This window comes from Tauraco erythrolophus, chromosome 15 (assembly GCF_009769465.1).
Source record: "Tauraco erythrolophus isolate bTauEry1 chromosome 15, bTauEry1.pri, whole genome shotgun sequence".
NCBI lineage: Eukaryota > Metazoa > Chordata > Aves > Musophagiformes > Musophagidae > Tauraco > Tauraco erythrolophus.
The window spans coordinates 187,444-204,106 of NC_141479.1; the positions used below are offsets into that span (position 1 = coordinate 187,444).

At 56.8% G+C, this 16,663-nt stretch overlaps 1 protein-coding gene across 2 annotated transcripts; it reads left to right on the forward strand.

Annotated features, from left to right (window-relative positions):
• The first annotated feature begins 4,650 nt into the window (after window positions 1–4,650).
• On the forward strand, window positions 4,651–16,663 carry CFAP20 (cilia and flagella associated protein 20). Of its 2 annotated transcripts, none has more exons than XM_086621091.1 (6): window positions 4,651–4,745; window positions 11,144–11,223; window positions 12,291–12,402; window positions 12,765–12,953; window positions 14,086–14,196; window positions 16,234–16,663. In XM_086621091.1, the coding sequence occupies exons 1-6, from the start codon at window positions 4,662–4,664 to the stop codon at window positions 16,339–16,341; spliced, it is 684 nt and encodes a 227-aa protein (XP_086477217.1). In that variant the 5' UTR covers window positions 4,651–4,661; the 3' UTR covers window positions 16,342–16,663. The 2 variants fall into 2 exon arrangements, with proteins under 2 accessions (XP_086477217.1, XP_086477218.1); XM_086621092.1 differs by lacking the exon at window positions 16,234–16,663 and adding an exon at window positions 15,061–15,234.

Genomic DNA, 16,663 nt, shown 5'->3' on the forward strand with positions numbered 1-16,663 from the left:
ACAAACTTGGTGATACTGGAGAGAGCTGCTGCATTTTGCTCCAGTAACTGCACCCAGCTATGTGAAACTTCAGAGGAGCAATGTTGCGGGAGCTTCCCAAAGATCTCATTCATTCCTCTGAAGGCATCGGATTGCTGGGAACTCTGAAAGGCAGGAAATGCTTTAGTAGACAGTTATTCCTGGAGCAGCCAACCTCTGTTCACTGCTTGGGCCAGATTATTCTCTTATCATGGGCCTTCTCCTCCGCCTGCTCCCCCAAATCCAGTCCCTCTACACCCTGGGCATTGGGAACGGGGGTGATGTAACACGCCGACATCTTCCTAGCAGTCTTCCAGGTGGATACCATCGGCGTGAGTCTCACTGAAACACGTCTCCCAGGGGCCTCTTTCCGGATGCCAGCCTCGACTATTAATATGTGTTAACGTCTCATTAGCTTCTCTGTTTCTGCCCTCTCCTTTAGCCGGCACGTGCCTGGGGAAGGAGAGACAACAGGTATTGTTTTTTGTTAAAATTCATCGAGAAATAGAGACAAAATTCATTGAGAAACGAGGACAATTTGAAACCACAATGTATTTCCATGTACATCACTTGCAGCAAAACATGACATTAAAATGGTAAGTGGAGAGCGTGTGAAAGAGCAGGCTGTTCAGGAATGGCAGCTGGATATTTGTCCCAGTTGTCTCTTACCATCTGATTAAGGGAACAAGCTATTTAATCGTGCCATATAAAGTGGACTCTAACCCGCTGACTAAATATAGCTGATCATTTCTAAGTAACGCCTTGCTGTCTCGCGTGCTCCGCTCGTTTGTGCGAGGCACTGCAAACGAAGGAGCAAGCGCTGCTAACCTGGGTGCTGCGAGGGACGGCGTGTTTGGGATGGCCGGGGCATCCGTAGCCCAAGGGAGGCACAAGCACAGCCAGCAGAGACGTTGGGGTTGTCGGTGGGATTTGCACGGGGCATTAGTTAGCGACAAGAGCTACACAGGGGCCTGGAGTTAAACTGCAGGACCATAAAGTTGATGGAGGGTGGTAATTTTTACGGTGTTTCGTGTCTATACTTTGAAAATAGACGCTACGGGTGTTGTTATGGCAGGAAGAAATAGAATATATTTCAGTTTGAGAGTGTAATTTCTAGCCCAAGCTGTTCCTGCCAAGCTGTGCAAGGCCCTGTCTATACTCGTTTTCACACCAGTATTTGCTCAAGCAATATTTCACACCAGTGGAATAATAATAATTTCACACAGTGCTGCCGTCCCTGCCTGGCTTAGAGCATCAGGTGGAAGCTGGAGGTATTCCACTGATGGTGCTGCTGTGTTTGAGCGCTTCCTGCCCCTTCCTCCTACTGCCCACCTCCTGACGGGTATCTCTGGTGTCTGCGAGCTCAGAATCCAGCCCATTTCCACATGGAGACGGAGCAGTTCTGGCCTGGAATGCCATCTGCGGAAATGCCACCGTGACACTGAGCACGACGCAGCACTGGGGCACCCTCTCGCTTTCACTTTGCATTTTCACACCAGCAAAGCTGTACATCAACCCCCACCTTACATCGTCAAGGTACTGCATCTTACTCAGCTCACAAAAAGAAAGAAAAAAAAGCGTTACTTTGCAGCCACGCGGTAAGAGACAAGGGTTGCTGCTGGCAAGTTACCTCTGAGCACGAAGATGAACGTGCTCCAACAGATAAAGTTTTCTACTGGAGGCCAGGCCAGAGCTGAAAGCAGTAACCATTTGAAGGGAGTAAGTAAACAGCATGAAAAATCAGGGTTGCACAGTCTGCTTCTTGCTGGGGCTCAGATAAGGGCTGCTTCTGAAGATGCACGGGGTTTGGCTCGTGTCCCTGTGCCACACACATCTCCTGGACAAATAAAGGGTTCCTTGGCAGCTGGGCAGCAGGAGCAGCAGGGACAGGGCTCTGCCCACCTCTCTGCTCATGGGCAAGGAGTTTTGTGAATCCTGATTGCAGAGGGTTTCACCGACTGGTACCGGCAAAGGGCAGAGGTGCCGTTTTGGCTTGAGCAATGACAGCTGGCGGAGGGCAGCGGGGGAGAGCGTGTGCAGCCACATCACATCATGTTTCTCACCCCCATGGGAAGCTGCTTTGGTTTCTTGCCCTTGGGAAAGTTTTTTTCCAGAGTTTCACTCCTCGGCCACCTTTATTTTTTTGAGCAAATACATTCATGCTTGGTTGTGCATGTGCTGAGCTGGGTACCCCCCAGACATCAGCGGAGGCTGGCTCTGACACAGCCCCCTGGCCCCAGGCACTGGCTGCCCACCTCTCAGCAGTGCCCGCTGCAGTCGCTCGGTGTTTGGGCGGTATTCCTGGGCCCAGAGGCCTCTCCAGGAGGGAAAAGATGTCTCTTTCCACTAATCCAAAAATGCACATCTCCACGTGGGCACAGACCAGCACTTTCCTGCTCAAACAAGCCAGGTGGGAGCTGCTGCCTCTCTCCCCTTTAGGAGGAGACCCTCGCACAGTACTGGCATCCCTGCCTGGCTTAGAGCATCAGGTGGAAGCTGGAGGTATTCCACTGACGGTGCTGATGTGTTTGAGCGCTTTCCTGCCCCTTCCTCCTACTGCCCACCTCCTGACGGGTATCTCTGGTGTCTGCGAGCGCAGAATCCAGCCCATTTCCACATGGAGACGGAGCAGTTCTGGCCTGGAATGCCGTCTGCGGAAATGCCACCGTGACACCGAGCACGACGCAGCACTGGGGCACCCTCTCACTCCGGCCGATGAGCAGGAGGCTCCTCTAGAAAGCACGGACTCGCAGACGTCCCTCCCGGCAGTTTCAGACCTAACGAGGCAGCAGCCTCCGGCGCCGTGTGTCCCTGTCAGTGCCACATCAGCGTGCGGCAGAAGTGGGGAGCTCCGAGCACACGGCTGCAGCCAGCGCCAGCCCAGGTGGCATCGGAGGGCTGGGAATGGCGTGGTGGAGCGTGGGACACGTCCTGCTGCTATGCGACCGAAACATCCTTCCCTTTCGCTCCCGTCAGAGGTGTTTGCCTTTCCCTCGGCTGCAGGGACACAGGAAAGGGCCTGGCCGTGTCTCGGAAGAGCCTGAGCCAGCAAACAACCGGCGAGCGACGGGAGCTGCTTTCCGGTACTCGCGTTTTGCGGCAGCGCGACCCAGACGCGCAGGTCCGCAGGCACGGGGCCGAGCGGTGGCATTTATCACCCGTGCTTTGTCGGAGCCGCCAGCACGAATGGGCACACGGGATTTCCAGCAGGCACTGGGCACATGGGATTTCCAGCGGGCACTGGGCACACGGGATTTCCAGCGGGCACTGGGCACACGGGATTTCTAGCGGGCACTGGGCACATGGGATTTCCAGCGGGCACTGGGCACACGGGATTTCCAGCGGGCACTGGGCACATGGGATTTCCAGCGGGCACTGGGCACACGGGATTTCCAGCGGGCAATGGGCTCACGGGATTTCTAGCAGGCACTGGGCACACGGGATTTCCGGCGGGCACTGGGCACACGGGATTTCCGGCGGGCAATGGGCACACGGGATTTCCAGCGGGCACTGGGCACACGGGATTTCCAGCGGGCAATGGGCACACGGGATTTCCAGCAGGCACTGGGCACACGGGATTTCCAGCGGGCACTGGGCACACGGGATTTCCAGCGGGCAATGGGCACACGGGATTTCCAGCGGGCGTGTGCAGCTGCTACTGAGCGCGGGCAGCTCCGGCAGCACCGGGACTGGGATGGGTGGGTGTACCTGCCGGGACAAGGGAAGCTCGGGAACCTGGGGGCAAGACTGGGGCTAAAGGAAGCAGGAAAGTGGAGTAAACACCATCCGGACACTTGTAAAACCAGCACAGAGAGAAATGGACACCCCCGGGACACACCATGAGAGCCCGAACTGGGAAACGCTCCGTGAGCAAATTGCGTCATCAGAATCAGAAAACCAGAGCATCGCCGTTTGCCCGGTGGTCGTGAATCGCGGGGGGAGAACCGGGGCGTTTGTAAAACGTTCCTCATGAAGCCGCGGCGTTCCGCGGCTGTACCGCCGGCCATCCCATCGGCTGCAGCGCGCCGGCCCCGGCTCCGGGAACGCGCTTCGCTGAGCGAGCGCGGGAAGGGGGACGGAGGCGGCGCTCGTTCGCTCCCGCCCGCTGGGACCCCCCGGCCGGCACCGCCCCGCCCGGCCCCGGCGGCCGCTCCGCCCGCGCGGCCCCGCCCCCCGCGCGGCCCCGCCCCCCGCGCGGCCCCGCCCCCCGCGCGGCCCCCGCCCCCCGCGCGGCCCCGCCCCCCGCGCGGCCCCGCCCCCCGCGCGGCCCCGCCCCCCCCGCGCGGCCCCGCCCCCCCGCGCGGCCCCGCCCCCCCCCCGCGCGGCCCCGCCCCCCCGCGCGGCCCCGCCCCCCCCGCGCGGCCCCGCCCCCCCCCGCGCGGCCCCGCCCCCCGCGCGGCCCCGCCCGCGCTGCCAGAGCAACGGCCGGCCATAGCAACGGTCGTCCACAGCACCGCGTCGCTCCGCGGCTTCCGGAAGTAGATCCGGCAGCACCCGGGAACCGCGACAAGCAGATCCCCGGTGACGGCGGCGCCGCCGCCCGGAAGCGCGGCTGTGTGGTGCGGAGCGAACCGCGGAACCCTCCGTGAACCCTCCGTGTCCGTGCGCGGAGCGCCGGTCCCGGTCCCGGCCCCGGCCCCGCCATGTTCAAGAACACGTTCCAGAGCGGGTTCCTCTCGGTGCTGTACAGCATCGGCAGCAAACCGCTCCAGATCTGGGACAAGAAGGTGAGGCGGGGGCGGGGGCGCAGCGCCCGGGAGCCTCGGGCCCGCCCGCGGGGCGGCAGGAGGCTGCAACGAAACGCCAAGCGCTGGGAACAGGCAGCGGAAAACCGAAGGGGCCTTTGCCGCGCGCGGGCGGCTTCCCCGCGGTCCTGGATCGTGGGGCGGGTTGGGCTGGAAGGGACCCCCGGGATCCCCCCGACCCGGCCCGCGCCGCGGGGCCGCTCTCGTTACGTTACGCGTTTCGCAGCCGGCCCGCGGAGCCGTGTAACGGCCGCCGTGTGGCGGCCTGGCGGCGCGCAAGCAGCCGGGAGTGCTCCATGGTTTTCCGTCCTGTTTCCACAGTGCTCCATGGTTTTCCGTCCTGTTTCCAGAGCGGTTCCGCGGAGGCTCCCGCCTTCTCCCGGTGCCTGCGCTCGGGCAGCCCGGGGGTGTGGGACCCGCTGCGCCCCCCCTGCGCGCACCACCCGCGGCTGCGTGGCCGCCAACAGCGGTTCCGCAGGGCGCTCGTCGTGCTGTCCCAGGGCTCCCGTCTCCCACCTCACGTATTCCGCCCTTGGGGCTTGAGCCTGACCTGGGCTTCTCGTGGTTTCAGCAGGAATGGAAGCCTTGGCGGCGGCTCAGCAGAGAGCGGTGGTGTTTGACCGCGGTGGGCTTGCGGGAGCGTCCGCGAGTCGTGGGGTGGGGGACAGGCAGCACACACCCGTCCCGTGCCCATCGCTGGGTACCGTGCAGCTCTGGGGAGGGCGGGCGTGCCTCGCTGAGCCTGACCGTGTGCCTGACGTTGGGGCTTCTGCACAAACACTCGTGACTCTGAAAAAGGATCGGCCTCTCGTTTGGGTGGTGCGAGCACAGGACTCGTGAAAGGCTCTTGGACACAGGGATGTAGCTTGTCTCCAGCCTGAATAAAGCCGTGAGCCATCTGGGCTGACCCTGCTTAGAGGTGGAGGTTGGACTGGAGGCCTCCTGAGGTACCTTCTAACGTGAAGGTCAAAGTACTTAAAGGGGCTACAAGAAAGCTGGAGAGAGACTTTGGATAAGGGCGTGTAGAGATAGGACACAGGGCAATGGCTTTAAACTGAAAGAGGAGATTTCAATGAGATAGAAGGAAGAAATTCTTCCCTGTGAGGGTGGTGAGGCACTGGCACAGGTTGCCCAGAGAATTTGTGGCTGCCCCATCCCCAGAAGTGCTCAAGGCCAAGTTGGATGAGGCTTTGGGCAACCTGGTGTATTGGAAGGTGTCCCTGCCCACGGCAGGGAGTTGGAACTGGATGATCTTTGAGGTCCCTTCCAACCCAAACCGTTCTGTGATTCTATGAATTGTCCTGTGCAGAGTGGTACCATTGTGATCTTGCAGCTCCTGGGGTAGCCAGCAGGAACTCTGCTTGCAGGGTGGATGTAAGCAGTGGTCTGTTTGGGCATGATTGTCACTGAATTGGCCAGAAAAGACTGATGAAAAGGTAGCACTGCTGTCCCCTAGAGCAGCAGTTGGGTGTGCAGGCCGTTTCCATCAGCTGCTGTAGGGCTGGCACGTGGCTGGGCTCCTCTGGCACTGCCCGGCGGCAGCAGCCCGGCATCCTCGTGAGTGGCAGGGCTGTGTGCGGGCGCTCTTCCTCGCTCACAGGTCAGTCTGTCCTGAGGAAGCACGGCCAGCTTGGGCGAGCTCCTTGTGAGGATCGCCCTGCTCCCAAAGCAGACGGGGTTTTCTGGCTTCTTTGCCTGTGGGTGTCAGCATGACTCGCTCTTTCACCTTGCTTTTCTGTTCAAAAGGAGCTGAGGTGGTGGGTTCGTAACAGCCTTGGCATTCCTGATCTGACACCTTCGGTGTGTTTGCAGAATCTGCCAGGCCTGCAGCAGAGGGACAGGCTGGCATCTGGCTTGGGCATTGCGTTTGTGAAGTGAGTGAATGTCCAGAAGCAATGAGGGATTTTTCAGGTGGGTTTATTTATTGGAAAGTACTGATCTGCCCGAACCCACACATCTTGGGAATGTTCCAGCTCTGGCATTGTCACAGGAGAGGGTTAGGGTTTGGGTTTCTGGAAGGGGGGAAAGCAACTAAAACTTTGCAATAAGTGATCCCTGCTCTCTTCAGGGGTGCGTGAAGTGCACCTGTAGTTGTGGTGAGAATTGAAGACAAGGGATTTGGCGTTCTCCCATGTCCTAGGTGAATGCCTGATCACTGGATCCATAGCTGGTGTGGATCCTTATCTTTGCAAAAAGTACCAGCAGATGGTGATTTTTTTTTTCTTTTAGATCTTTGGGAATCTCAAGCTTTTGTGACATGGGGAAAACCGTTTCTTGTTCGGCTCTAGTAGGATGGGCACTGCTTGTGCTGATGGAAACTGTGAAGTAGAGGCTTTTTTATTTGATGCAAGTGCAGAAATGGGTCACTGGAAGCCTTTCCTTGTTGTAACCATTTGCAACCTCCCTCTAAGTAGTAGGATACAGTCCTTCTTTTCCCTCTCTTCTCCCTCAGGGGCTGTGGGTAAGCTCTGGGCAGGCCTTGGCAGCAAACGCTGCCAAACCCACTCTGTCCTGGCCACCAGCATCCTGTCCCAGGGGATGCTGGCAGGACTGAAGCGTCCAGGCCTTAGGAAGAGTGCAGTGACTGTCCTGCTGTCCCTGCAGGCACAGGCTCCTCCTTCCAACTGCTGGGCTGTCCTCTCTTCTCCTGCCTTCCAGTGCTGCCTGTGCTTGGTTTGGAGACCTGTTGGCAAGGTGGTTTCTGTTCACCTTCCAGCACTTCGTTGTTCAGAGCCCTTTGTTTGTTCCTGCAGTGTCCTGCCACCACGGTCCCCCCACCAATGCGTGGAGACGTGCTGACCAGTCTCCAGGCGACTTGCTGAAGCTTTTCTGCGGGGCAAATGGGAATGGTTTGATGAAACTTGTCAAACCTATTGATCCTCTTGCTGGTTTCTCCATATTCCTTCTGCTGGCATGTCAGCACGAAATGCCGTTAGCACTTTCAGATGCTGTTGGGAGGAGGCAAGGTCAGCTAGCCTTCAGGACCTGTCTGCATGTCAAATGTGTGCTCTGCCACCAGGATGCAGGTCGTGATTTCCCAGATGAGCTTGGCCGGGATCAAGTCCCCGCGAACGCTGTGGTGGAGTCCTGGTCGTAGCCCTTCTCTGACTCCTTAGTCCTCTCACACAGCATCCTCGTCCGAGTCGCCCCAGATCTCTGCATCTCAAATGCAGCAGTCCGTGCAGCTCACTCCTCCTCCCCAACCTGTGTGCACCAGACGGTGCAGAAAAGCCAAGTAGCTCCTGCTTTTGCCTCTTGTTTTGCCTCCTCTCCCTTCCTGGGCGAGGGAGGTGACGCAAGGACCTCATGCCTGTTCTGGACCTGCCACTGGCTTTGAGAAGTGCTGGCCCGTCGTGAGACAAGAGTGTGCTCATGCCCACAGCAGTCTGGGCCATGGTGCCAGCTGTGTTTCAGCTTGCTGTCGCTGGCACAAGCCCATCACCTAACGACGAGGCGGCCGGCAACGATGCGGGAGCGAGCCTCCAGAGGTCGGCCTTGGCCCGTGGCGTCCCGTCTGCCGGTGGGTGGGCGGCTGGGCCTGGGGAGCATTGCTCCTCTCTGCTTTTCCTCTGGTTTTTGTTACGTTTGACTAGTGTTGCTAGCAGCAACGGCAGCCTCAAGGCATACCTATGTTCATGACTGTCTGTGAAGCTGCTGCTCCCTCTAAACCCTGTGAGGTTTGACGCTTGCATCTGCAAAAAAGGCTTTTCCAGCTTGTCTTTAGACAGCAGGTAACTTCGCAGTTTCCCGATGCAGAGGATATTAAGCATCTGAAGAACTTTTATTTTCTAACTTTTATTTTCCCACCTGCAAAAATCTACCTTCTTAGGCTTAAGATGGCTAGAAAATATTGGCCAAGTAGAACTGTGGAGTGTGTTGTTTAGCTTTCTAAGATTTTCTGAATTCTTCTCTTTCTGAGCTTCTGCGAGGTGGGGGAAAGCCCCTAAAGGCTGAGAGCTCTTGCTGAGCAGCCGCTGCGAGCACAGCAGGACTGTCCCTGCCGCCCTGCGCCGCGCAGAGCTGGCGGCCGTGCATGGTGGAGCCGGAGGTGCCCTCTCGGTCTGGGCGAGCGCATTGGGAAGGCATCCCATTAGGAAGGCATCCCCAGAGCTGGTGGGGGAACAGAAGTGCTCCTCTGGCTGTGCCCAAAACGTGTCCTCTATTCGAGAGGCGGTCCCCGCGGCAGGCAGGAGGTGAGCTCAGCCTCTGGCAGGGAGCTGGGCTCCGGAGCAAGCCGAGGGGCCAAGCTGGGGCGTTTGGCACCACCGAATCCCGGAGGGCAGCGCTTTGAGCCCGCGTGGCAGCGAGCGCTTCCGATGCCACTCGGCCTTCTCTAACCGAAACGGCGAGGCTGCTCGTGCTCGTGATCCAGCCGGCGCTGGATGTCGTGTCCAGACGTCTGTGTGTCTGTCCTGCCGGCGCAGATACGTGTGCCGGAGGGCGCCTGTGCGACCTGCCCGCCGCCTCCCTGCAGCTGGGCAGTAGTGCAGCTCGGGCTGGGCAGGACTGGGAGGCAGGGCCCTGTTTTGTCCTTATCTCCTCTCTTTGCTGCCTTTCATCCCATTTCTGGCAGCGCTGAGGAAGAATCACAGAATCACAGAACGGTTTGGGTTGGAAGGGACCTCAGAGATCATCTAGTTCCAACCCCCCTGCCATGGGCAGGGACACCCTCCACTACACCAGGTTGCTCAAAGCCCCATCCAGCCTGGCCTTGGACACTTTCAGGGATGGGAAAAGAAGAGTTGCATCTTTTCATTGTCCCTGTAGTCTGGGGGAGGAAAGCCTTCACAGGCTGAGGAAGGGGACCTCATTACAGATAGAAACACTGCTGACTAATTGGTTTAAAGCATGTTTAGCTGTTTTCTCTGTTACTGTCCTCTCCAGAGAAGCCCAAACCTGACCCTTCTTCCCTGCGAGGAGCCATAAGCTGCCTTTGATCAAAGGTGTCTTACGTGGCATGGAGGCCGGCTTTGTTGTGCACAACTGTCACGTCCTTGTTTCCCGGTGTTAAGTTCTCATGCTGTATCCCTGTTGCTTCCAGGATTTAATCTCCCATATGCCAATTGCTGCTTCAAATACAGAGGCACGTGGGGCTTCTGCTGGGCTGGTGTTTGCTGGTTGTTTTTTTTTTTTTAAAAAAAATGCAACTCATCCAGACTTTGTGCAGTTGGTTTCTGCTGAACAGACCTATAAATCCATGGGAGTTGCAAAGGGGAGATCCAGTTCTTCTGTAAGGGTCCTCTTTCTGAGCTTAATGTTCTCTGGAAGTACCTGTGCGGGCTTGGAGCAGAGTTCAGAGTGGCCTGGCAGGGCGAGCGGCACTCTCGCACTTAGCAGCAGCCGCTGGGTGATCCAGGCTGAGGTTTCTGGAAACCACTTAGCGTAGAGACAGGCTGCTCACAGGGCTTGTCGCTTTTTTTCCAGGAAGTGTAGGCAACATCACCCAGGTAGGTCCCTCAAAGACATTAACTTTGAAGATGAATTGCTGAACCTGTAAGTTGTTCTGTAGCTCCTGACTGGAATCATCCCATTAGAAGCTTAATGTGTCCTAAATATTAGCAGCAGTGATAGGTGCTAAAGAAATTAATTCATGGAGCTGGAAGGGGCATTGCAATTTGCTGATCTAGCACTGGGGAAGAGTGGAGGGCTTAATTAGCAAAAGTGCCTTTTAAATGGAGATAAATTTGATGGGAAGTGAGTCGCTTCATTAAAAAAATAAATCCTCAGACCCTGGGATTGAGCCATGTTGTGGAGAAAAATGAATTTGTGTTGGCTCCTGGTCCCAGCCCTGGCTTCCCCAAGCTCTGTGGGGAGCTGGCTGCATCCGAGTAGCCAATCCCTGTGCCCCTCAGCAGAGCACGATGGCTCTGTGCTCGCCTGTGCTGTAGTTATGAAGAATTTTAGCCAAGCGCTCATCTGGTCCTGCTCTTCCACCGAGGCAGTCAGCCATGCCCAGCAGTAGAGACCAAGACCCCTTGGGAACCTGGCTGTGGGCCCCTTTGCTTGCCTCTGTGCTGCTCATACTTGTTTTACCCCTTATCCCACTCCGGTTTAATCTTGCTCCGACGCTTTTCTCTCTGTTTATTTGGGCCTCTAACATGAGGCTTGAGTCACTTGTGTTCACCGTAGCGTATTTGGATAGATGGAGGCCTTGCACTCGATGTCTGTGCAGCATGCTGGGCCGTAAACTCTTGCTTGGAGTCCTGGCACTCTGGGGTGGTGATCAAAGCCTTGGGGAACAGCGATGTTCAGGAGAATAGGAGCCAAGTGGATGTCGATGGGTCCACCTGGGATCTTTTTCCCCCTCTCAGTGGAGCTGTGGGTGCCCCTTGTTTCCCTCTCAAGTAACGTCTGCGCTGTCTGCCCCCCTTCTCTTCCAGGTGCGCAACGGCCACATCAAGCGAATCACCGACAATGACATTCAGTCGCTGGTGCTGGAGATCGAAGGAACTAATGTCAGGTAGGAGAAGGCATCGTAGTGTGCCCTGAGAGCTTGTCCCTGGAGCAGAGGGAAAGACGCCAGTGGCCAGCAGGTGCTTCAGGCTCTACTGCAGTCTCTTTGTCTATAAATTGAAGAATGTGATCCGGGATCAGATCACTGATCCCCCTCTGTGGCACTGTAGCCTTTCCCTGGATGTGCTTGTAGAGCCCTCTGTCATCCTCAGTGGGGCAAAGGGATAAAACATAAAAATGAAATCCCATTATTTTTCCATCACTTGTGGGGGGAAAAAGCTGTGTTTGATACCCAGTCCCCAGTCAGTGCTGCCAATTACTGAGAAAGCAGCACTCTGCCTTCTGCATCTTTTATTGCCTTGGGCCTGCTCTGCTTCTCTCCCCACGTGACAGCTGCTCTCCTGACAGCAGGGAGATCAAAGGGAGATTTATGAGGGGAGTTGCTCATGGTGCTTCACTTAGCAACCCCGTCTCCATCGACTGGGAAGAGAGACGCCAGCTCCATGAGCGGGTTTGGAGTCTCCAAGGCTCCTCCAGGGGCGATTCAGAGCAGGGCGCTCCTTATAAGGGCAGCAGAGGCTCCTCTCCTGCAGACAGACTGAGCCAACGCTTCTCTTCCTCCCAAGATGTGTTGACACAGAACTTGCCAGGCCTGACGTGTACTTCTGGGGCTCATGACCTCTGTTTTCCCAGCCATATAGAGCACAAAGGGCCTCTGCTGTGCTCTGGAGGGCTCTACCTGTTCAGCCGAGGGGTAGGAGGAGGTTGTGTTGAGAAACAGTGCTGATATGGCCTTGAAATTGGGGAGGTGAAGCTGTTCTGGGAGGTGTTCCATGTCCTGGGTGAGAAAAGTGTGATTGGAAATGCATTCTTTGGGCCTTTTATCTTGTTCCCTGCAGCTACCTCTGAAACCGTCCTGTTACAGGGAGCCCTGGTTGTTGCTGAGATCTTACGATCACCGTATCTTTTTCTGCCTGTCCTCCAAGACTGCGTTAGGTCAAGGGAGAGACTTGGGACTCAGGCTGTGTGCTTTGTGCCACATGAGGTCCTAAAGTGTTTTTCTGTCCCTCTCAGCACCACGTACATCACATGCCCTGCTGACCCAAAGAAGACCCTGGGCATCAAACTACCTTTCCTAGTGATGATCATCAAGAACCTGAAGAAATACTTCACTTTCGAAGTGCAGGTGAGGAGTGTGTGGTGGGGAGGCCCCTCCAGGGACCAGTGAAGAAGGTGCCAAGGAGCCCGCAGTCTTATGTTGGAACTTGTCCCAGGCAGTATGTGATCCCCAAAACAATTTTGCTTTCTTGGGCATACGATGTGTCAGGTCGTCTGCTGGGAGAGCATCGGTCAGCTCACAAGCGCATCATTGCTGTTTCTGAAAATGGGTCTGTTTCCTGTGTCAAACATACTCCTGCTGTGGAATGGAGGGGTGGGAGTAGGAGAGCCATCTCCAAGATGGGTAGAGCCTGAGTCCAGAGCAGTGGTTGTCCTGGGGAGCCAGAGGCCCCCGACGCCTGGGTCAGCAGCCTTCCTGCCTTGCCCCAGGTGCTGGATGATAAGAACGTGCGCCGGCGTTTCCGGGCAAGTAACTACCAGAGCATGACTCGGGTGAAGCCCTTCATCTGCACCATGCCCATGCGACTGGACGAGGGCTGGAACCAAATCCAGTTCAACCTGTCGGACTTCACGCGCCGGGCTTACGGGACCAATTACATCGAGACCCTGAGAGTTCAGGTGAGAAGCGGCCATGTCTGGTGGTTGATGGTCTTCCTGCTGGCTGGGACAGCTTTGCTGGAGGCTGGGAATCCAGGTTTAGCCCTGACTAGTTCCTTTGCCAGTGCTGCTCTTTGCAGAGCGCTGCGGGAGGGGAGCAAAGGCCCAGCTGAGGCAGCAGAGGTCTTGGTGCTGTCTCACTTCACTGGGCTAGACTGGGATGCAGGACCCCATTTCCGTCTTGTTTCTCCTGCTGGCTGTCGGTTAGGGTAAGAGTTGCAGTCCCCCTGAAGTTCCCTGGGACGTGCCAGACGTCCCGCTGGGTGGAGGTCTGCTGGGAATCACCCGTTTGCTGCCTCGCTGTCCAGACACACCAGACAGCGACTGGCTGAGTGGGAGCCTGGCTGGTAAAGGCCCGGCGTGTTACGACCCGTACGTGTCCCCAGTCAGGTTTCCTGGTGTGAGTGGAGTGACCCCACCTTCACCGAGCCCCTTGGGTCAGAGCGAACGCAGCGCTTGTTCCTGCTGAGAACGTGAAACTGTGCCGTGTGCCAGGGATTCGTGTTCGCTGCGCGCAGTGGCATGCGTTATTTTGAGGAACGCCTGCGTGCTGAGCACGCCTGTTCCCTGGGACGGTGGGACCGCCGTGTCTCGGGGATTCCCCCGAGATGGGCAGGCAGGCAGCGGGGAAATGGCTGCCTTCTCGCATGGCTGCGGTGGGGACTGGAGCAGCTCCGCTGCCAGCTGAGACCGGGCGGTCTCGTTCCTGACCTCAGGGAGGCCCTGGCGAGGGGGCGTTAAAAACGCAGCAAGCTGAGGCCGAGAGCCTCTGGCGAAGGCTGGTAGCAGTGGAGGAGCAGAGGTGGGCTCACAGCAAAGAGCCCTCCGAGCAACTGAGGCAGATCTCAGTCTGCAGAGGTGCCAGAGCGTGGCCAGATCTCTTGAGCCGTCGTGCGTCGCCAGAGAGAGCATCCAAGGCAAAGCAGAGGGCACAGGCCAGCACTTTGTCTGCCATGTCCTGTCGGATTCAGAGGGAGGCAGTGAGGTCTCTTCTCCAGCCGCTGAGCCAAGGAATCCAGGCCGCCGCACGACAGCGAGACTGGATGTGGGAAGAGCTTATGGAAACGGACTGACTCTTTGTTTTGACTCTCAGATCCATGCCAACTGTCGCATCCGACGGGTGTACTTCTCTGACCGGCTCTACTCAGAGGATGAGCTCCCAGCTGAGTTTAAGCTGTATCTGCCTGTCCAGAACAAGGCCAAGGTGAGCCAGCTGTGGGCAAGGAGGGTGGGAGCAGCAACTGGGCCAGACCAGCATTCCTCTTACTCCTCCCACTGCCTTCACAACCCAGAGTTTCTTCTAGCAGCAGAGCTCTTACCAGCTTTGGCTGTCAGCCAGGGAGCACCCTCACTGTTGCCAGGGTGAGCAGTCTGCCAGGGGTGCCCTGCTGAGTGGCTTTTCTGCCAAAACACATGGACGTTGTCATTCCCATCTAGGAGCAGGGTGAGCTGTGCACCCACTCCCCATGTCCTTCCTGTTCGTGTCGAAGGACTCTGGGCAGGGTGACAACCTCCTGGTATCTCTCTGGAGCTTTCACAGCAGCTTTGCTCTTCAGAGCTAACGGCAGCTCAACACTTGTCTCCCAAGAGAGATGCCGTTTGTGTCCCTCTAGCCCAAACGTACTCTGATCTTTTCCCTGCCCGGTGCAGACGAGGGTGCCATGAGGTGGGAAGGACATAGGCAAGGTTGCGGCTGCCCAGCGGGAGGAGGTGCCACGCTCTGCTCTTATGGTGATAGGAGAGGAGTCCCTGGCATATTGACAGTAGTCTTGAGGCTTGTGAGGAAGCACCTTCTTTGCCAGGGCCAGCCTGTCCAGTGCAGATACTTTCAGCAGAGAAGATTCCTGGGTCAAATTTCAAGGAGCTGGGGGAAGATGCTGGGTGTTGATTTTAGTGGGAGGTAGAAGGCAATGTTCACAGTAGGTGACACCTCTGGGGAACCTGTCACTGCCTGCTGTAGCTGTAGCAGCCTCCCGAGGTGTCTGGGGAATACTTGGAGCCCTCCCAGTACAGTTGTCTTGGTGCTGCTGAGCCTAATAAGTGTCTCCTTTCTCCCTGCTCTGTCCAGCAATAACACCACGTCAGGAAGAGACATGTTTGAGGTCAGTAAAGAGGAAAGCAGGTGGAAGAGAAGGCCGTGCTGAGACCAAGTTTTAGATCAGCTCACCTTGCCTAGGATAACTTTGATTCATCTGGTATTCCTCTTCTGGACAGGAAAGTTATTAAACATTTAACTCTGTTAGTCTGCTCCTGGCTGCTTCTTCCTTTGATGAATCCTTTAACTTACACGTGTTGTTAGGGCTTCAGAAAGTGCTGAGGAATTTCTTCAGAACCCAGATGTTCGGATTTGCCTCTGAATTTGACTTTGATTGGCAGACTTGCTGTGTGAGGCATAGCACAGACATGAACAGCAGCAGTCTGCTGAGAGGAAAAGTAGTACTGTTTCCCTAGAGGAGACAGGATCTGTGTCCAGTCCATGAGGTTTGTGGTGCTCTCCCTGTGACAAAAACACACTGTCACTTTTAGCACATGGATAGCCAATGGGTTTTTCATTCTGTTCTTACCTGAAGCTGTTTTCTCAGCAGTGACAAATTGGTCTTACCGTGCCTGTTGGGGCACAGCTCTGCTCACTGTGTAGTTAAACAACTGGCTCCAGCTCTCAGCCAAGCCTTTAGCAGCTACTTATAGCAAGAGGCACACAATAGCCTTCTAGCTGCCAAGTTGTCCCTTTCCCCAGGGATCAAAGGGGAGGTTTCCCAAAGCAGCATAACAGGAGCGGAAGTCTTTTCCTGTGCTGAAGCTGCCCTTCCCTGCCTGAAACCAATCTGCCTTTGTTGTGGAAAGGCTTGTGGAGAGGAGGCAGCAGACCTCCACCAGTAACAGAGAGTCTGGGAGTCGCTAATGCCTCTCCTCCCTGGGGCCAAGCCCCCCACAGCTGCTCCAGCTGGTGGGTACCTAAGGCAGGTGGGTACCTAAGGCAGGTAGGTACTACCTCCCCAGTGCAGTGAACCGGAAAGACTTCACTTTCACTGTTGTTCTGTAAAACAAAGCTGGTCTCTCCCAGGAGGAGAGTCTGTTAGGGCACATCTGCCCCAGATTCTGGATTTAATCTTGACCACCGACTCTCCACCTGGTTTAAAGGTTTGGCATGTCTGTGCACCCTCATGGTAGGGACCCCACTTCACCTCTGGCCAGCTCTCGGGACACTCACCATGCAGCTGCCCTATTTGCACCTTTACAGCTAGCGAGCTTTGACCTGGAGGTGCCAACCCCGTGCTGCCACGCAGTGCTGGACTGCACTAGCAGAAGGCTTTCTGGAGAAGACCTTTCCAATTTTTACAGCGGCTGAATAGCTTGGTAGCTCGGAGGAGCCAAGCCAAGGAAGCCCACATGGAAAGGCACCATCCGTCTTGCTTTGACATCTGTCAAGGCTTGGCTGGACTCGAGATTTGTGAAGTGGAATTGCACCGTGTCGTGTGCCAAGGATGAGCCTTAACAACGTCCGTGGTGAGGCTTTGCTGCCATGCTTGCAAAGCTGGCCAGGGCTGGAGGAGCTGCCGAGGGGATCCCTCCGACCCGGCAGGGACAGCGTGCATCCTTTCCCGCAAGCCCTCGCTCACGAGCGTGTGTTCTTGGCAGTCGTTGGCAGCCGGGCGCTCGCCAGGAGCTGC